Source organism: Marmota marmota, unplaced genomic scaffold (assembly GCF_001458135.2).
Source record: "Marmota marmota marmota unplaced genomic scaffold, marMar, whole genome shotgun sequence".
Lineage (NCBI taxonomy): Eukaryota > Metazoa > Chordata > Mammalia > Rodentia > Sciuridae > Marmota > Marmota marmota.
Genome location: NW_026000174.1, coordinates 9,924,515 through 9,946,383, shown reverse-complemented (window position 1 = coordinate 9,946,383; position 21,869 = coordinate 9,924,515). Strand labels below are relative to the sequence as shown.

Genomic DNA, 21,869 nt, shown 5'->3' with positions numbered 1-21,869 from the left:
CCAAAGAGAGAGCCCTGATGGAGAATCTGGGAGGGAAATAGTCAATGTTCACTGAAAAAGCTGTGAATTTAAGAGTCTTATTTATTAAGGCATTTGGGTGGGCTCCGTGATTTGCACTGCCTATATTCTGACCTGATTTCCTGCTCCTGACCCAGGGCTCCTACTTTCTAGTCAGATGAGGTATGTCTTTATCAACAGATGGCATACTCATAGGGCTCTCTTGCTTCTGCACATGCTGTCCCTCAGCCTGCAATGCCCTGCTCTCCTTGCCACCAATAAGCATCCCTTCAGTTCCCTTTCACAGTGTGGCTCCCGTGTCTCCTTAGTGAGGACCTCCCCAGATTCCTCTCCCAGGCTCCTAATCACTACTGTATGCACACCAGGCTTCGAGCTTGGGCATTCCACTTCATGAACAGACTGTGGGGCTCTCTGATCCTTGGTGGCTTGAACAGTGCTCAGCACCTACAGGAGGCCAGAAAGGCTCAGTGATTGCGTGAAACAAATGTGCATAGCTGTGGGGGTATGTGCAAGTCTGGAACTACTCCAGGTCTCTCTCTGAGGGGGCTGAACTCTGCTGGCACTGAGTTCAGGAAACTCACTGTCCTGAGAGAAAGCTGCTGCTAATACAGTGTGGCCCTTGTGCTGTGGGCCACTGACCTAGTTGTTTGGGGTAAATGTGTCAGCATATTAATGACTCTTGGTCTAGAGTCAAGGACCAGTGTTGGGGGCTGGGGGAAGGAGATGGTAGAAAGACTCAGAAGCAACAAGGACACTGAGCCTCTGAAAGAGAAAACAAATTCTTTAACATTGACTCAGATCCAGGTCTCTGGCTCTGAACCTTCACTCTGTAAACTGCCCTCAAGCTCAAATTTGTTAGAATCTCACACTGTTTGGCTAATTTAGACCTAATCATGCATTCTGAAAAATATATACACTCATACTTCATTTAGTGAGTGCTTACTGAATGCCAGCCACCATGCTAAGCATTTTATGCATACATATTAAAGCTAATTTGGAAAACAGCCCTGCAAGGCAGGTATCATTAGCTATACTCCACAGATCAGCTGAGTCTTGACAATCTAGCCTGGTCCTACTCCAAATCTCATGCAATTCTTACTGAGGGCACATGCTACCTCCAAACCAATGCCACTGTATCTCTAAAACATCTCCACCTGTTATTCCATGAAACTCAAGTGCAATGAAATGATAAGAATCATAAACCACCAGCAAGAGCATTTTACAGGCAGGCTCTCTGCCATGCGCTGCTTCTGTGCGCCAGCAACCCAAAGGAATAAAATGTAGTGAGAGGCTCCTTTCAAATAAAAGCCATTTATCGGAGACAAGACTCAGAGCAGAGGAAATTAGGAATGAATTTATGAAGCTGAGAACAGAGGCAATGAGAGAGGGTGGGAATAAAGGCCCCCCCCAAAATGAACCTATGGAGGAGCAAATGATAAGTCTAAGGACTAGCCTTTCAAATGGTACCCTGGAGAATGTCACAGAGCCTGCAACCTTCTTTAGAAGCCATTAGGTTCTGAAGGACAGGTAGGCTTCCAATTCTAAGGACCATCTCAAAGAGGTTAAATTTGCTCCCTTTCCCCCTGTGCCAAGGGGGAGAATGGCCAACCATAGCCCTTGGGGTAGGTGGAGCTGAGAGCTGCTGAGCTGTGCCTTGAAGCACAGGCTGATGATGCATCCAGCCCAGCAGGCTGCTCCCTGGGGTGAAGGAGGGGCAGTGGTGTGGTGCTAGTCCAGGAGGAGCTCTGGCTGGCTGGCACTGCAATTGAGACTAATAGAAGTGAGGTTTGGAAAGTGGCAGAGAAGGAGCCAGAGGCTTGGTTTTCCCGAAGAGTGTGTGGGGTGGCAAGGAAGGGTTCTTGGTGTGGGGGAGGGGGTCCTGAGAGAGGACAGCTGTCTGTCTAGTGGTGTGCTGAATCTTCCCAGGCAGAGTTTCAATTGCAACACCTCCCTTTTCTGTGTTCCCAATGGGCTCTCTTTCCTCTTTTTGCCCATTCACTGGTTAGGTCTTGGGTCATTCATGCAATAGTCACTGAGAATCTAATGCATGTCTGGCCCTGTGCTCAGGATGTGGACAGACTCTGACCTCATGGAGCTTACAGCTCAGTTCTAGAGGGACACGACTGCTCAGATCACCGTGATGTCAGCACTGCAGTCTGGGTCTTGAATGTCTCCCAAAGGCCATGTGTTGAAGGTTGGATCCCCAGCCCTTGGCATTACTGGGAAGTATCTGACCCTGTGGGAGGTGGGGCCTAGTGGAAGACAGTTAGGTCATTGGATGCATGCCCTTGAAATTGTATTGGGACCCCAGCCATTCCTCTTTTTTTCTCTTTCATTTCGTGGCCACCAATGAGGTGAGCAGTTTTCTCTACCATGTGCTCCCACCATGACATATTGCCATGCTACAAGGCCCAATGTGATGGGACCAACTGACCATGGACTGGAATCAATAAAACTATGAGACCAAACAAACCTTTCCTCTTTTTGATTATCTCAGGTATTTTGTCACAGTGACAGAAAGCCGATTAACACACTTAGGAAAGACCTTGGAGCCACATCTGGTTTGAATCTGGACTCAGCCACTTACTAACAAGGTGGGGTAGGTGCTGGAAAGTAACACTCCTTTTGAGCTTCAAGTTTCTTCATTTAGAAAATGAGAATGCTAGTGACATTACCTTCACAGGGCTCTTAGAAACCTTAACCAGGATAATGATTGTAAAACACATAGTTCAGGGCTGGTATGTGGTGAGCACAAAGAAATAGGTGGCTCTTTAATTAGCACTCCATCCTGTGGCTTATCAGGAAGAAGAGATAAGGAAGCCTCCTTGGATGGAAAGGGTTTGAGGTAAGAGCTGAGGATTGAGGCAAAGGTCTGCCCTGGATTCAACTCTGCAGCTGTAAGCCAATCATTTGGGCAAGTCATTTCCCCTCTCCAACCTTTCCTATCTACATGACAGCAGGGTCACCTTCCCTGCTGTCCTCATCATCTCAAATGATTTGGGAAGCAGATTCCCTTAGGGCCCAAAGTCAAGGACAGAGGTGCCCTGGGGCTGATGGGTGGGATACAGCATCTTCTGGGTCACAGGAATCTGTTCGCAATTATCTCATGCTGCCTGTCAGGGTGGAGGACCATATGAACAGGCTGGATTTAAGGAACAGTTTCTGAGATGAGACTGGAAACCAGGCTGCCAGGAACCAGGGACCCCAGTAAACACTGTATAAAATCTGCCTTCACTGTTTCCACAAAGCTCACCAAAGTGCTGAGGAACTTGTCAGCTCACATTTCATTACAGGCTGGCTGTGGAACACAGGGCATGTTGATTTAAGCTGCCTTCATCAAATCCTGTTCCTGGTGCCGAACAGCAGCAAGACACTCATCTCAGGGAAGAGACAGTCCTCCTTCCTAGTGGGTGGTGGCCGGTAGGAGTCTGTCTAGCTTTGCCAACCCACAGTGGACCCTGATGTTGGGAGGACCACTTAGGACATGTCTGCTGGTGTGCAGTTCCTGATGAAAGTTCTGGGCATGCCAGACAGCACACAGCATAAATAACATGAATAGAGTTTCCGCTTGTCCAGTGTCTGAGCTGTGTGAGGTACTGGGGTAGCCATTTCACCTGTATTTTCTCTCCCAATCCCCACAACAGTTTTATAAGGTAAGTGGGAAGAAACTGAGGGTTGGAGAGGGTAAGATTCCTACTGAAGACGCTCAAGGAGTGGGGAGCAAGTCTTCTGAAATGAAACCTGAGCCTGCTCCATTAGTACCTCTTTGAACATAAAGACGGTCTCTTGGCTGCCCTTGCATCCAGACAATGAGGCAGCTCTTGCTTGGCTTCATTGCAAAGACTCACTAGTTTTAAAATACCTTCCACTTGGTGAAAATGTTCTTGGAATGGAGGTAGAAAGAGATATAAAAGTGCATATTACATGGCAGACACTATTCTATGTGTGTACAAAAATGATGTAATTTAACAATCACATAATTGCTGAGATCGGTGCTATTATCTCCATTTTTCAGATACGGAAACTAAAGTCAAGAGAAGTTAAGCCTACCAATGCCACACAGAGGAAGAACTAGGGTTGGACCCAAAAGTAGGTGATGCCTAGGTGGTTGAGATAAGAGGAGAACACTTGAAATGCTCTCATTATCCTTCCAACTGGGTGACAGGAAGCAGGCTTGACTTAGAGCCCTGGACTGGGTCTGACTCCCTTTCCTCACTCACCAGCATGCCTTTGGCAAGTCACGGAGCTTCCCAGCGTGGATGATACCACACCTGCCATCCTTCCTCACATGGCCATGGTGGTGTGGTTGTGGAGTGTGTTTCTGTGTGTCGTAGTTTGTTGTATGCTATCAGTCACTCAACAAAACCCCAAATTTTACTACTACGGTGAAGGGGGTCAATAACTTGAAGCTGTCCTTTAAATTCCTGGCCTTGAAACAATCATGACACCATTTAGTCAGTTACAGATTGGAGACTGAAAAATTATAATTTGCATTTCTGAAAGGCATGTCTTATCTTACTTCATATTATCAAATGTTTTTGTTAATATCCAGTGCTTCCACTGATGGCTGTGTTAATCAGGATCATTAAAATAGATAACATTTATGGAGCCCACATCATGGGCTGAGTAGCATGCTCAACTCTCCTTTGCATTGTCTTGAATAATTGTCACAGTGACCCTGGAAGGTAGATACTATAGTTATCTCCATTTTTTAGCTTTGAGGGGTAAAGTGACTTGCCCAAAGTTACAACTATGAAGTAGTAGGGCTGGGATTTGAACCTGGGTCTGTCTGACTCAGGGCCTCTTCTCCCCACAGGGTTCTCTGCCTTCACATGAGCCAAAGGTTTGTTATCAGCTATGGGGAGGGCAGTACTCAGGATTGAGAAACAATTCAATTCAAATAATTCAACAGTTCTACTCAGAGTCCCTCCAATGGTTCTGTCGTCTCCTTTCACAGAATACTTCAAAATATCACCCAAAGTTATACCTGCCTCCTCCAAAACTGTGGAATTTCATTAGGGATTAACGGTGCAAGTCACAGTTATAGACCTATCATAAATTAGCTTTGTGGCCATATAATGAACTATACAAGCCAGCGTAGCTTTAAGAGGATCATTTATTATATTGCCATAAACAGAGCTATATAAAAGGAATTATTCCTGAGACTCTGCACATCTGTGCTCACAATCATGTCTTTATGTGAGCTTTGCAAACAAGGATAAAAGTCCAATTTAGACTGTTACTGAATGTCAGTTCTCCGTTCAATGGGGAAAGGCGATTCAAAGTATTCCAAAGGTGTGAACACCAAAGGTCTCAGCCATCTTTCTTGATAACAACCAGAACTGTTAATCCACACCATAATGAGCTAATTTAAGCCTCACATTGTTTTAACAGTGTGGAGTGGTGAGGAAGGTGATTTAGAGCAGAAGAGCCTAGTTGGAGATGCTATCACTCTCTAGCTGAGTGTCCTGGGGCAGGATTACTTAAAAATTCTCTGAGCCTGAGCTTCTTTATCACTTTATTTTTCTTTCTTTGTTTGTTTGTGGTCACCCCTCTACTATTCCCAGAATGCAAGCTCTGAGAAGGTAGGGATGTCCTAGGATCTTTATCCTCTCTGACTAGAAAAGTACCTGGGGCACAAATAGGTGCTCAATAAGTATTCACTGGTTAAAGTGTCATGTAAATTGGTTAAATAGGGATGGGGATTCCTTTCTCACAGGGATTTTATGTGGGTTAAGTGTGATATTGGATGTGGACTCAACCTATTATGTACCAATACTATGGTAAGTGAATCATGTATGTTCTTACTTAATCCTCTTTGAAGAGTCTATAAATCACAGCACTTATAACAGAAGGATGCCAACAGTATTACCCTTTGAACTTGACATGTGTAAATTCTGTGGGGAGCCAGAAACTGCAATCAAGAGCACATTCAATCCTGGCTTAAATCATTCATTCATTTATCAGTATTTTTGATGAAAGGGTATGGCCCGTGCTGAGTCCCAGGGCTTAGTCATGAACAGGCATGTTTGCTGCACCCACGGAACCTACCATCTAGTCAAGCATCTGACCAAAGGCAGGTGTGGGCCAGATCACAGAGAACCCTAAAATCCACTATGAGCTTATACTTTATTATGGGAAATGAGTGAAACCAAAGTGTGTGGCAGCTGGGGCAGGGGCCACTCTTACCCCTGTCTCATGGCTCTTGCCTAGGAACTTTCCCACAGCCTTGCCCAGGGAAAATAGTCCTATGTGAGAGAGGGGTCTCTAAGAAACATATCTAGAATTACAGGTACTATTGCTAATGTTGATAAAGAATGCTGTTTTGAATCTCAAATTCACCTCTATGGAAGAAACAGTTGTGATTTTTGAAACTGCTGCCCATCTAAGAGAAGAGGTACTGAAGACGAAGGATCAGGGGAAGAAGAAAAGTATTCGGGAACATAGGGAACCCCTTGTTAGGTGACTGAGAGCAGGGTTACGCCACTGATCAGAACTGAATGGGTAACATATCATAGTGGGAAGCCCCTCCCTCCACCCACACCCTGCGCCCCTTCTTCCCACATTTACCGATAGAACAGTCATGTCCAGTCCAGCTTGGGTCACAGCTGCAAAGCCCGGTGTCTGGGAGGAAGGTCCCATGGCCTGAGCACTGGTCCAAGCAGGTGGCCCTGGGTGTCTCGCAGTTGGTGCCTCCCCATCCCACAGAGCAGTGGCACTCGCCTCTCACGCAGACACCGCGGCCTGAACACGTGGGGTCCATGCAGTCCACTGTGATGAGGAGGAGAGGGGACACAAATAAGCATCTTGCAGCAAGATTGAGGGTTCTGTCAGCAAACGCACAGCTAGAAGGACACCATGTCCCGTGGGGATGCCTCTTGTGGTAAAGAGTAGCACTTTAGCAAAGGGTAGACCTGGGTCCCCAACTCTCAGTGATGGACCACTTACCTCTTCGAGGCTGTTTCCTCAACTGTGAAGTTTGTACACAAATTCTACCTCTTGGTTTAGGAGGTGGACCGAGTATAATCCCATATCAAGCATCAACATAGCACCCAGTGACTCCCCCACCCCGCATTGTCCATAATAATTGCAAGGATAGAAGACAAGATTTTGCTTTGTTCATTTCTGATTCTCACCTCCTAGAATACTACTCAGCATATATGAGGTTCTCAATAATTCTGTACAACAAAATTTTGCTGTTTACTACTTTCTAATGCAATTTTATTTATGTGATAATGAAATTAAAATAGATTCCTTAATTATAAACAATAATTTATTTTGCAACTAAATCCCATTTGATTTCATCATCTCCCCCAAATTCTTGGGACTTGCCTGAAGGTGAACATTTGATTTGAGTATTTAGGATTATAAATGCTGACTTTGCGTAGCTTCTCCTCTGTGGTGGATGAGCTAGAAAGCTACAGCTCCCAGCCAGCAGCCCCTAAAAGGCAGGGGCCCCAAGGCAAGGGGTTTCAAGAGACAGATGCAGAAAAGGGGAAGGGGAAGGAAGACTAGTATTGTGGGTCACCTGCTTTGTGTCTGCACTATATTAAGTGCTTTATCTACACTATCAGATTCAGTTCTCTCAACCCAATAAGGAACACATGAGGAAAACAGGCTCAGAAGGGTAACTAATTTATGTTAGGTCACATAGCTAAATCCTGCCAAAGATACATTTTTTCCCCCATTTTTTAAAATTGTGGCAAAATATAAGACTAGACTTACCACTTTAATCATTGTTAAGTGTGCAGTTCAGTGGAATTAAGGACATTCACATTGTTCTGCAACTACTAACCACCAGCCATCTCCAGAACATTTTTTATCTCATAAAAAAGAAGCTCTGTACTCATTAAACAAATCCATATTTCTCTTTTCCCTCAGCCCCTGGCAACCACCATGCTACTTTCTGTCTCTGAATTTGGCTACGCCAGGTATCTCATGCAAGTGATATCATATGGTATTTATCTTTTATTGATTTATTTCACTTGATATGTTGTTGAGGTTCACCACTGTTGCGGTGTGTGTCTGAATTTCTTTGCTTTTTAAGGCTTATAATATTCCATCGCCCTATATGTGCTACATTTGGTTTATCAATTCATCCATGTGGGTTGCTTCCACCTTTTAGCCCCTGCGAATAATAGGCCATGAACACGTGGGATCAGGGATCTCTTTGAGTTCCTGCTTTCATTTTGTTTGAGCGTATCCCCAGAAGAGAAATTCCTGGATCATATGGTAATTTGATTTTTAATTTTTTGAGGAACCAACACACTGTTTTCTACAGTAATTCTAATATTTTAGATTTCTCCCAATAATGTTCAAGGATTCCAATTTCTCCACATTCAGAAAAGAATTTGAAGGTATGTCTTTCTGTTTCTGAAGCCAATGATATTTCTATTAAGGGCTCTACCAAAATCAAAAGAGACCCTGATCTTCCACAAATCACTGCATAGAGAAAGCAGAAGGGTTAGAGAATGACCTCTGTGGCTCCAGTTCAGGTGGAGAGTACAAAAGGTAGCAGAGTGAAGACAGAATTGATAAAGGACGTTGGCCCATAAAAAGTTGTTAGGTCTGCCTTTTGCTCTAGGGAGGAAGGGGATTCTATTCATTTTGTGACAGAGAGGACATGTGTCCTGGTAGGGACCCAACATAGAGCTGCTGGAGATTAGAGGGTTTCCAGTACTCACTTCCTCCTTCCAGGAGCTCCTGAGGAAGTCCTACACTTCAAAGGAAAGAATCATGCATCTGGCCTCTGAGGACTAAGAGTCAAGGATTAGGTGAAAAATGAACTGGTTCTATGTCCATGACCAAGGGACATACCTGCTCTGATCTTCCCAACTAAAAGCAGGTATGGTAAAAATATACACCTCTTAGGTTGCTGTAAGGTCCAAATGACATTGAGGACTTGAAAGGAATTGTATAAACTAAGTAGCTATAAACTGCTGAAGCACAGAGAAGCTAAATAGCTTGCCCAAGATCACACTGTAGTACACAGGAATTTCCACTGGAATCATTCTTTCAAGGTCTAGGCCTCTTGCTATTTTCTGTTACAATCTTACTCATTTCAAAACTGCATACTGCATATATACCTACATAAATGCAGGAAGTGGTTTAAAAATAGAATTGAAAACAAAACTTGAAAGAAATAGGCAATGTGGAGAATTAATAAAGCTAAATGAAGGCAAAGACCCTCTTCCCTTGCAGTCTCTGGACACCATTTAGTAATGGTTAAAACATGACCTGTTGGAGTTCCTGGTAATTAAAAATAATGAAATAATAACAGTGATAAATTCTCATGACCTGCCTCAGATCTCAGAACCTCAGAAGGATTATTCTGGCCCATTAGGTTACTCTGATAATTCCCTAGATCCAGAGAGTTTTCCAATTTGACAGGAAACAACTCAGCAATTCCTACCCCAAGGCCTATAAAGGTATTTCCCATTCTGTGAGTGCTGGACCTCAGCTTCCGGTTCAAGTGGCCTCTGAGAATCCCAGGGCACCCTCCAGGTGGAACCTATAAATCTACACTGTTAGAGAGCAGGCCAAGAGGGTGTCCAGTGTAGCAGGAGGCTCTTGGCATCACAGTCCTGTTCTTCCCCTGTTGCAATGAGTCTGAAGGGACCCAGGAACCAGCAAAGTGAATCCCACGCTCTCGGCAGAGAACAAAGACCAGGAGGAACTGAGGAGAGGCCTTCCTCTCTGCAGGTCAACTGGGTAAAGCGAGTGTAGGGCAAGAGGAGGGTTAGAAAGAGGCTTGCAAGGCCGGAAGGGAGCAGCTCCAGGGATCCTTGATGGACTGGCAGTGGTCCAGCAGGATGGATGCTGTCCCTGTGCTCTGTTGATCCTAAACTGAGGGCCATTATCTATGCCACAATGATGCTCTGCCACAGAGGTCATGGGAAGACTAGATCTGCCCCTTCCTGGGCCTTTGGGGTGGTAGCAACCCCAGTATGGAGCCAAAGCTGCCTTCCTCCCATCATGCTGGGACAACATCTGAGCATTAGTTACTTCACGGGGAGCTGTGCATGACCTGGGAAGAACCAGCAGGCCAGGGGTGGGAGCACAGGATGGAGGAGAGGGTAACACTCATAGGGAGGTGGGCTGACTTGGTTTACAAGGGGCTGACTTAGTTTCTTCTTAGAAGGCATATTCACAGTTACATTATTTTCCCCTTCCCACTGCAGAGCTTGCCATTTGAGCCAGGATTCCTAGCAGAAGCTTAGCCCATTAATGAAATGATGAGGCCTGCATGACTAGGCTGCAGACACAACCCATTCCCCCAAATATTCCATGCTCCAGTGACCACACAAGCAATTAGACACCTTCAGGACCAAGAACTCAGCGTCTCGCTTTTCACTGCAAAAGATCTAAGTTTGTTCTCTTCTGCCCCTCCCCCACCCCTTCCAAGCGTCCTGCTGGCTCAGTTCAAGCTTTAAAAAATATGGGGCAATAAACTTCAGAAGAAGGAAGAGAGAGGAAAAAAAGTAAGCTTGTTAGCTGATGTTTTATAAACACAGTTAGCACAGAGCTGGGGGAGGAGGGGGAGGAGGAGGAGGAAGGCCCAAGAAAACCCTATTATAAACACAGGACTATGTAATGACGCCTCGCCAGAGAAAGAAATAATAAAGGGAATCAGTCCCAGATGGGCCTCTTCAGAAGAGAAAGCAGGAGTAAAAGCATTTCTTTTCAAATAGATAACGTAAATCAAAGTTCTGAACAACATTTTTCTCTTTGTAAATAACCCTGCGGCTCTGAGGCACTGTCTAGTACAGCTTTTCTGGGGATAGACACGTTCCCCTCCTGAGCTCACATTATGCAGATGGGGATAGGGGTGGAATCTCCTTTGTGTCTCCTGTTCCTTCTCAGGGTGTCCACCTCAAGTGTCCAAAAGGAAAGGGAGAGCAGAGGAAGGTCCCTAATTCTCGGGCTAAGAAAGCCAGCTTACTTTGTTCTAGGGGCTGGTGCCTCCTCCCAAACAGCCCCAGTCACCCCCACTGATGAATGCCCAGCCCTTCTTGGGGAAGTGGGGGTGCATGAAACCTGTCTCAATCCTTTCCTGTACCCTATCTTTGGAGAATGGCCTGTTAGTACTTTCTTTTAAGAGAAAATAATGCCCTATGAGGAGCTTCTCTGTCAAATACCAAATGGGTTTAGAAGGCCAGCTCTCCTTGGAGTCTCTGGCATGGGCAGGGGAAGGGGCCAGGGTGCTACATGGTGGTGAACAGGTGATAACCACAGTGCACAGCATCGTTCATTAACTGCAAATGGCAAAGTCCCTCTGTCTCAAAAGACCTTGGGTGAAATGAGTGGGTAAAACAGGAACTGTGCTTCATTTGTCCCCAGGATAATCCTAACAATAAAAAGCCACATTTATGGAGCATTTACTATGTGTCAGACCCTGAGCTAAGTGGTTTTCATGGGTCATCTAATTCGATCTTCACAATGGCCCTCTGAGGAAGGTATTCCCATTTTATAGATGAAGGAACAGAGGCAAGCCAGTACAGAGCCAGACTCAAACATATATGTGATTTTAGAATATGCAGTCATAAAAGCTCCTTCATGTTGCTTGTGAGTGAGACTCCTCCTATTGTCTGGAAATCCAAAGGAGAAGATCTGGGCTGAATCCATTGGTCAGATTTTGATCATGGGAAGGTCACTGCCCTTCCCTGGGTCTCAGTTTCTTCATTTATAAGACAAAAATATTCATCCGGCTCACTCAGTTAGATTTTCCAGAAAAAATCTAAATGTCATTGTTAAATCCATCTTTGATTTACTTAGCCACACATTTGCTTTATGAAGGAGAAAGGCATGCTCATGAGCACCAATGAGTCATATGTGAACACATGCATGCACACAGTAACACACACATATAGGAGTATGATAAAGGCAGACAGAGTGTGAAGTCTGTGGTAGAAATTGACTTGAGAAATGGAGATAGGAAAGAGCAGATGAGCTTAGAGGGAAGTGGAAAGAACTTGGGCTGTAGAGCCAGAATGACTGGGCCAAACCCAGTTCTGCCACTGAACAGTCGAGCAAACTCCTAATGGGGTTTGACATTAGGTGTTAGGATGCTTCTAGCACAGAACCTTGATATGATAAATGGGCAGTAAGTGACAGCCCGCGTCCCCTTTGTGGACCATTACAGATGCTGGTGGACTTCTAGCATCAAGGGCAGAGGTCACAGGGATGTTGGGAGGCTTCCTCTTAGCACTGTGTACTGGCCTCTATTTCAGAGGACAGACCTACAGCTGCCACTGGCATGTCCTACCTTCCTCGCAGCTCTCGCCCTTGTAACCAGGGTTGCAGATGCAGGTGCCCATGATGCAGGTGCCATGGTTGCTGCAGGCCACGTCGATACACTGGTTGGTGGGCACATCGCACTCGGCACCCTTCCAGCCGCTGTGGCACAGGCACCTGCCCTTCATGTACTGGCCATTTCCGCTACAGAGCACAGGGCAGGAGGCTGGGGAGACAGTGCCAGAAGCCTGGCATGAGTCATCGTTCAGCATTCCCAACTTTGCCACACATCTGATGGGCAGACATGTGCCCGTCACGTTTCTTTTGCTTTATTTCTCTCCAGGTTAAACACATCTGGAATTGTAGGTGAAAGCACGAGGTGCAGGGCCCCCAGTGCTGCTGCCCACTGAGTGAGGCTTTCTCCATCCCTTTCCTATAGCTGGTGTGGTCCGGGGGCTGCTGGGAAGCTCAGACAGGAAGCTGCAGTCTGCTTCTTGTTCTCCCTGGAAAAGGCAGTGGCTGGGCCCCTTGCTAGCCTGAATCTCTCCTCCAATGCTCTCCTTCTAATAGCACTCCATTTTCCCTTCCCCACACCTCATCTGCAACACCACTTACTGCTGTCTTTAACCCAGCAAACCCCTGCTTCCCTTGTCTTTTAGGCCTCCACTCCAGTCCCACACACCACTGCCCCCTTGAGAGAAGAGCTGGGCCCAACTTGGCTCTTTAAAGTATTATCTTTCCATTCTGTCTCTTAGCGTAAAGGGTTTTGTGATCATCTCTACAAAGGACACTATATAAAAATAAATTATATTGCATTGTGCTATAAGTACCAAGATACAGTAAGGCTGTTTTATACATGACTCTTAAACTTTAAGTGCATATGGGATGAGACAGTAATTCTTGTTAGGAGGAATGACTCATCTCTCTCTGTACTACCTTCCCCTGGCCCCACCTGACTCCTTTCCCTTTTAAAGCACTCAGCAGGTAATGACTGTGCTTCCTGGGGTTGCCAGCTCTGCTGCCTCAAGTGGAGTCTATTTCACATTAGCTAAAATAAGCAGAACCCTCAAAGTGACATCGTGGCATAGTATTTGCTGAGCCATGTTCCCTGAGCCTGGGAAACCATCTCTGCTTTCTACTCATAAACAACTCCATCAGCCTCAGAACTTGGGTCCAATGCTGCCTTGTCTGGAAACCCCTCCTGAGATGATCCTTCTCTCTTCCAAGCAGAGACGGTCCGCTTTAACCTTGCTGTCATGTTTTACTTATTACGGTGCTGCTTTGCCGTTGTCCATTTGCTTGTCTAACTCCCAGGACAGACTGGGAGCTCCCAGGGCTGGGCCTTGTTTCATGTTGTATACACAGTGACCAGCAAAGGACCAAATCCCAAATGGGTGTGAAGCCAATGGCTGCTGTATGAGTGAAGTGGTGGAAAAACAGCAGAGGAGGCCGTTTCAGCTTCCCAAGAGGAGGACCAAATCCTCAGGACTACAGGCCTCCTTTGGCATTTTCCCTGTTCATTCTTCCAGGACAGAAATGAAGACCAAAAGCACAAGGCAGGTTTTTGGGTAGCCTCTAAAACTCTCTCAGTAGTGGTTTTCGTCAGCACCGCATGTGCTTAAATATCAGGCAACAGCAGGGCCGTGTGGAGAGGAGAAGCTTGGCCTCCCAGGTCCTTCCCTGGTGGTCTCAACTAAGATTCTCCCTGCGCTGTCAGAAGGTCTGAACGGAGCCGCTTCCCAGGCTCCCCATCCACAGGCCTGAGAGAAATCACACTCCTGTGAAGAGAAACTTCAAAGATGCTTGGGAAGAGCTGATCACTCCTCTAAAGGGGAAATGAGCTTTGTAAAAGAACCCCCACTGCTACTCTGCCTGCTCCTACAAGGGACACTAAATTCACTGTGGCTGCCCTGTACAGTCCCTCCCTTCCTGACCACTCTCGTAGCCCACAGTGGATAACAATGGTGGACAGGATTCCATTGAAGGGCTTCTGAAGAATGACCCTAGGGAACCTTTCTTGGGCACACCGTGAGGTGTCCTGGAGTTCTGCAGTTTGTCTGAGAAGTGGAACCTGAGCTTCCCAAAGGGTCTTGGGAGCAGAAACCAAGAGCCCCACCACAGTGCTCACCTCTGCCACAGTCGGGGCCTAGAAACCCCAGGAAGCAGTGGCAGGTCCCCGAGATGCAGTCACCATTGCCATAGCAGTTGCTGGGGCAGTTGTCCACTGATTCTGGAGGGAGAAAAGAGGAGGTAAATTGAAACCAGATAAGAGCCCAGAAGCATGCCTCAGGTCACCCAAGACCCACGTACTTGAGCAATTTGTGTCCAGTCACCTTATTGAGGTACACCTCAATTCACATTGTGTTCTGAAAAATGTCTCCCTGAACCAAGTTTTTATGAATCAACTTTGACTCAACAAATGCATTAGAAGGTCTTTATCTGAAAGCCATTGGGAGAAAACGGTTTAGCCTGTGAGCGGCGGTCAGTTTGGGAGTGGGGTTCCTGGGTGAGTATACTTTTCAGTGTTTTATATTATCCCTATGGTAGGCTGATATTCCACTCGTTTATTTTTCCATAAAGCTGCTGGGAATTTGCAAATATCTTTTTCTTCCTGTGATTTTCCATCTATCCACCCAGATCCCCACCACCCATCACTGTGGCCTTTCAGCTCTCCTCTTGCTCCTTACCCTGCTTTATTCCCCTGGCAACCTGAGTGATCTCCCTGAGATAAACCTAATCCTGCCACTCTCCTGCTTAAAACCCTTCAAAGGCCCCCCACTGGGCCAGATGGAAAAATTTGAGCTTCTTCAAAAGGCACAGACATTTTCCTCCCTATTCTCTTTTGTGTCCCCAGAACCTATCATGCCTACCTTTTGTAGGAATGTTACTTTCCCTAACTCTTCCTAATATCTTTGGCATATACCTCTGTGTGATATACAAAGGAAACACAGAATTAATCGCAGAAAGATTTTAATAAAAAATTAGGCAATGTTCTGTAGCTCTAGTTAGTAAACCTATTATTGAGAATCTGCTTATTTGGAACAGCTCATTTCTCAATGAGCTGGATGAAGAACAAAGCAAAGAAGCAACTGTATACAGAACGCCTTCTTGTGCCACATATTTCTTTTCTTTTTTTTTTTTTTCAATTTATCATTCGTATTATTTTGCATTACAGTTCTTAATACACTTTTATACCACAACTTATCATGTCTCCGATTGTATATCAGGTATGTTGAGTTAATTTTGTCAGATGGCATCATAAGAGAAATAAAGGCAAATCGCAGTTCTAAGGCAGTAGCATTCCTATTTTTTTTTTAATTTTTTTTTATTGGTTGTTCAAAACATTATAAAGCTCTTGACATATCATATTTCATACATTAGATTCAAGTTGGTTATGAACTCCCAATTTTACCCCAAATACAGATTGCAGAATCACATCGGTTACACATCCACATTTTTACATAATGCCCTATTAGTAACTGTTGTATTCTGCTACCTTTCCTATCCTCTACCATCCCCCCTCCCTCCCCTCCCATCTTCTCTCTCTACCCCATCCACTGTAATTCATATCTCTTCTTGTTTATTTTCCCATTCCCCTCACAACCTCTTATATGTAATTTTGTATATCAATGAGGGTCTCCCTCCATTACCATGCAATTTCCCTTTTCTCTCCCTTTCCATCCCACCTCATGTATCTGTTTAATGTTAATCTTTTCTTCCTGCTCTTCCTCCCTGCTCTGTTCTTAGTTGCTCTCATTATATCAAAGAAGACATTTGGTATTTGTTTTTTAGGGATTGGCTAGCTTCACTAAGCATAATCTGCTTTAGTGCCATCCATTTCCCTGCAAATTCTATGATTTTGTCATTTTTTAGTGCTGCGTAATACTCCATGGTGTATAAATGCCACATTTTTTTTATCCACTCATCTATTGAAGGTTGTGCCACATATTTCTACAAATCTGTCTCATTGCACCAAGTCTGACAAGTCCCTATGTATTGTTATTCATATCTTACTTGAAAAATAAAAAAAAAAGCAGCTGAGAGAGATGAAGTGACCTGCTGACAGCCATAGATGCTAAATCACCTAGACAGGATTTGAAATCAGGCTCCTGGACTCCAAGCCTGGTCTCCTTCCCTGATACAAGGCCATCTGGGCCATGAGGGAACTTACTGCACATCAGACACCAGGGGGATGTACAGAGAAGGCACGTGGGACAATGAGGCTGGTCCTGAAGGCAGCAAGGGAACCTCTAGAAGGGTAGACGATTCTAGGACTATCAGAGCTGGAAGGATTCCAAGAGACCATCCACCCCAGTGCTTTTATTTAACAGAGAAAGAAACTGAGACCTGGAGGAAGGGCAGTGACTTCCCTGAGGTCATTGAGTGGTTCAGGAGAGTGGAATTTGAAAGCAGAGGAAAAGGTTGGTCAGGCAGATGGAGCTAAGGATTCAAACTGCTGTCTCTGGTCACAATGATCAGCCACGATGCCAAGACTGAGGCCTTTGTTCAAGGAGATGTTGGTTCATCTGACACAAGTCTGCCTGTAAGAAATGTGCAGCCTAACTAAACAGCCCGGGCAGCAGCATGGGGCAGAGGAAAAGCTCCACCCGGAGGTAAGGAAACCTCGTGTGGGGTCCGTACTTCTAGGGCCATGCTCTGTGACCTAAATTGGCTTCCTTCCACTCTCTGGGCCTCAGCTTTCTCATCTGTAAGATGAAGGTGATGGAAGAGATAATTTCTGTTCTAAAATTCCAAGAGTCCATCATTAATTAAGAGATGACTGTGGAGAAGAGGCATCAAGATTTTAAATGGGGCAGCGCGTTAAGGGCAGGGCAGTGGCAGCTGGAACGGGGGCAAAATCAGCCCCATCCAGCCTCCAAATCAGCCAGAAGAATGGGCTTGAAGGATGGCATGGTGATGGATAGGTGGCAGAGGGGGCATTTACAGCACTGTCACACTTTTAAGAAAGGCCTTTCCCCAAGATCTTCCAGGAGCAATTTGGAAAAGATTTCAAAAGTTCAGAAAAATAGTCCAAATGTGTGGTTCCTTTTATGAGTGGGAAATTTCATTCAATGGAGTGAACAAGAACATGAGATCCAACCCAATTGTGGCCTCATTTCAGGGCGAGTGGTCTGGGTTCTGCCAGTGCGAGGCTTACAGGTAGGGTCCTATGCCTATCTGCTCTCCACCAGCTTTGGCTGAAAGAGTCCATGTTCCTGGATGTTTAAATGGGTAGTGGCTTCTTGTTTTTACAAAACCATTCAGAAGTTTCATTTTGAATAGTGTGTTTTGTTTTCATTTTTTCCCCACAGTACTGGGATTGAATGCAGGGGGGCTTTCCTATTGAACTACATCTCCAGCCCTTTTTAGTTTTAATTTTGAGGCAGGGTCTCATTAAGTTGCTTAGATCCTTGCTAAGTTGCTGAGACTGGCCTGCTTGAATGTCCTTTTTGAAAATAAGAATGTTAGCCGGGTGCAGTGGCACATGTCTATGATCCCAGTGACTCAGGAGGCTGAGGCAAGAGAATTGCAAGTTCAAGGCCAGCCTCAGCAGTTTAGCAAGAACCTAAGCAACTTAGTGAGACCTTGTCTCAAAAAAAAAAAATGCTGAAATGTCACTCAGTGTGGTTAAGTACTCCTGAATTCAATAGTAGATACAAAAAAAAAATTTTTTTTGAGTCTGGGGCTATATCACTGGATCTTTCTTGACGAAGATCTTTCTTGATCTTTCATTTCACTTGCTCCTCCCACACATCTCTGATTGGCAACCTCTATTCCTTCTTCCAAATCCAATTCAAATGTCATCTCCTTTGAAAGGTCTTCCTGGCAGCTTAAACAAGCTGAGCTATGCACAGAACTCTTTTTATCACCCCTATTAAGTACCATATAGTTGACTTTGTTGGCTGAACTGCTTGAGGATAGAAACTGGGCTTATTCATTTATGTGTTTACCCTGGTATACTAAAGGTTCTCAGTAAATGTTTATTGCTATCGCTGAAAGAATTCAACTAGATGCTCTTCCAGATCCCTCCCAGATCCAAAATTGTATGGTTCGATCCTTCTCAAACCCAAAGGTATAAAATATGTCTCTTAATAAGATCACTTTAGTTATCAGTTGCATTTTTAACATGATCAACCACAGATAAACGTTACACATGTTCTAGATTCTGATTTATGAAGTCTGCAAGATACAAACCTGCTTGTCATCTGCCTCCAAAGCCTCAGAGTGAAAAAGTGAGGAAATACATTTTCTGAGACTAAGCATAGTGCTGGCTGCTGCATGTGACAGAATGGACACCTGCTACCAAACTCCCCCTGAGTTGTTGGTATCAGAGAAAGCAGAAGTTTTAGAAGACATAAAAGGTGTGAAATAATTTTCAGATGGCAATAAGAAATGGAAGGGAGGCAATTTGGGTAATATTTTCTTTTGATGAAATGTTTAAATACATAGTTTTTCTTCTGTTTGGAGGGATTTCAGCAACTTGAGATCCTTTGGGATCCCATACATAATGAGTCTCCACTGACCAGATATCTCTACGCTTAACTCTAGGGCAGAAGTGACACTCTGGCTTGGGAAAAGTGTGAACTTTACTGGATAAATACTTTGCGTGTTCCCAATTAGTGTGTGGGAGTTTCTACCCCCTGTGCTCACACTCACACAGCAGATGCTTTCAATTAGTGGAAGGTGTACCTTTAGATCTGCTTGGCTCTGAATTAAAAATTCAGCTGCCTATGAGTAACTGATTTTCATAGTTGGGTGTGTGCTATGTTTGGAAAATGGGGGTCATTTTCTTTTCCAGCTTTTGTTTTTCTATCATAGCAGTGGGCCTGTGTAGGAAAATTCGTTTTGAATAACGTGTTTTTCCTTCCACCAGTTTTGGGATGCACAGTTTAATGTATCCTTAGTGTACTCTCTGGACACGTGTTGAGCTGGTGAGTTCTATGGATGTGGAACCAAGGGTTGCTGGAAATACAAAGGGCATGTGCAGAAGGAAGAAGGACAATGATGCTCCTTCACGGAGGAGACACGGGAGTCAGGAAACCACACAGGCCTTGGGGAACCACTAGAATGTCCATTTTGTCTGTTCACTACGCTTGATCAGAAATGAATCATTAGCTTGGCTCTGAGAGGGTGAAAGGTGATTAGAGCCGATACTCAAGTCCTCTGGAATCTAGGATTAATGCCTGCGAAATCAGGCTGCATTTGTTGTCTTTGGCTTTTCTCTTCTGAAATGCCACACAGGTAAACCCCCTGGAGAAGGACAACTGCTTTGTGGAACTGCTGCACAGAGGTAGTAATATTGGGTGAGGAGAGGTGGCCTTCTTCTCAATCAGCTCGCATGCCATGGGCACACCTCCACCTGCCTCTTGTCTGGTTTGAGCAGCAAAAAACTGTGGTCATGGGAGCTTGATGTTGGACCTCAGCACCAGAGCCAGCAGCAATCAGCTGTGTGAGTGAGGGCAAGTTCCCCTCACCAGCCTCAGGCCTTCCTTCCTGACTTCTCGAAACCTCCTGTATGTCTTATTCCCTCGTGATGTGTCCAAGATAATGGAAGCCTGTGTTTACTACCTACAATTCCTTCCTGTTTCTGTTGTTTTTTCCTTCAATGGTGAGAATGGATGTTAGAAACTCTTTGGGAGCCTTTGGTTGAAGAACCAAGGCCCACCTATTGCCCAACAGTTGTCCACTTACTAAAGCCTCCTCCTGGCTACTCTGCAGGGGGATGGAGGTTAATGCTACAAATGAGATGGAACTTGAACTCCCCGACAGCCAACTGGGTGCCTGAATATTCCCACCTTGACTCCAGCTAGTGAACCTTATACTTTAGGTTACATCTATCACACCCCCTCTGTTCCTAACATACCAGGACTTGGTTTATTATTAGCAACCAAAAGGAAATATGGACACAAACTAGATATCAGAGCTAAGATTTAATTCTACAACTTGAGGTTGAGAGAAGAGCGCAACAGAAACCCTCATGTTCCCTCAAATGGAACTATGAGGATATAATCATGTATTCTAATTTAACCCTTATAATAATTGAAAAGTCTAGGTATCTTGGTTACCATTTTAGTCTCAGAAGGAGACTGAGAGCTGAAGTCACTTTCTCAAAGTCACATAGTTGATAAGGGTGGATCTGGTAAGTGAACTACATCCTACCTGCAGCCAGGTGTGTGCTATATGGCCTGGACCTAAGTTTGAGCTCTGGAGCTAGGCGGTCTCTTGTTGGCTATGCATCTTTGGACAAAGTGTCTATACATGTCACTCTCCTCATCTGTGAAATCACAGCACCCACCTCAGAGAGCTGTTATAAAGAGAAAACAGGGTAATGCTGTGCATGTAAAGAAGTTGGTCCAGGACCTGGAAATTATTCTTCTGGTTTAAAGTAAGGGTCACACATGCCTTCCATTTGTGAACTAAAATAACATACTAACTTGGCCTAATGAATCCAAACAAGGAAATGTAGGTTACTGGGGGTAAACACACACATACACACAAATACACACAAAACACATAGAAACTCCCCATGGTAAAAACAGGAAAGCAAACACACAATGTTCCTAATGTGAAAGGGGCAGGGTGTTTAGACAAATTTTCTCCTGGGGAAAGCACTGTCAAAGTAAATTAAACCTGTTTTCTTCCTGAAGCCCCATCCCAAGCAGACTCATGCCAACATCTAAAAGAACTCTCTTCCCTCCGTCCTCTAGATTGGCACTGGGCAGGTGCCAGGTGCTGGAAAGCTGTTCCATGGCCTGTGAGGTGTCAGTCCCTGTAGGTGCCCCAGCTTTCTCTGCAGATGAAAGGCCTTTAGTCTGAAACCACGAGGTCAATGCGATGACAAAAAGTTGACAAAGCCCCTGACAGTGTGGGCTTGAAGCCAGTTCTGCACCGGCATTTGAACTGGGAGATCTGTTTTCAATTATACTCAGAAGTCTACCAAGCACTACTAAGAGCAGCTCTCAGGAGGGGTCTAGGAAAAAGATTGTTCCCTTGATTGCATTTGGTCTTGGTTCTTGGTTAATGATTTCTCTGTGGGAAAATGGAATTCCACCAGTAAGACTGAGAGCTCCCTGAAGACAGGCATCCTATCTGGAGAGTCTGGTGAGGGAAAAACACAACCAAGTACTCAGTGGTACTTATTGTATTGGTAACTAAACTCTTATTTCCTTTTCCTGTATTTTTAAATGTTCAATGCTTAAAATGAAGACAATGATAGGAAGTTCATCTTTGCATTGAACTTTTAGATCATATTTAGGAGTTCAGAAGTTCACATCTGGGAGCCACATTTAAGAGACTGATAAGATAAACTACAGCATGTTCATTGAAGGACAACCAGAAAGATAAGTGAACTTGAAGCCACATTTCAAATAATGAATTCTGGAAGGAATTGGGAATTTTGCTTATTACCAAGAGAGTACGACCTCTGTCTTAAAATATATGAAAGACTATTACATGAAATGAGAATCAGACTTTGTTCTGTGACCCTAATAGTTTGACCTAGGTTCAATGAATAAATACTACAGCCCTTGGGAAAGAGACTTAGGTTGAAATAAAAAATAACTTCATCATATTCAGAGCAGAAAGCCACTTCCTATGTTGGGTTGCATTCTACTTGT

At 44.8% G+C, this 21,869-nt stretch overlaps 1 protein-coding gene across 22 annotated transcripts in view; it reads right to left on the bottom strand.

Moving 5' to 3' along the window:
- Tenm4 (teneurin transmembrane protein 4) overlaps window positions 1–21,869 on the bottom strand; it is a 2,842,490-nt gene that overhangs the window by 122,853 nt on the left and 2,697,768 nt on the right. For all 22 annotated transcript variants that reach the window (XM_048789141.1, XM_048789145.1, XM_048789157.1 and 19 more), the window contains 3 exons: window positions 14,381–14,482; window positions 12,284–12,478; window positions 6,589–6,789 (listed from right to left, as the gene is read on the bottom strand). In XM_048789141.1, the coding sequence (XP_048645098.1) occupies window positions 6,589–6,789; window positions 12,284–12,478; window positions 14,381–14,482 (498 nt within the window). The remainder of the gene's footprint in view (window positions 1–6,588; window positions 6,790–12,283; window positions 12,479–14,380; window positions 14,483–21,869) is intronic.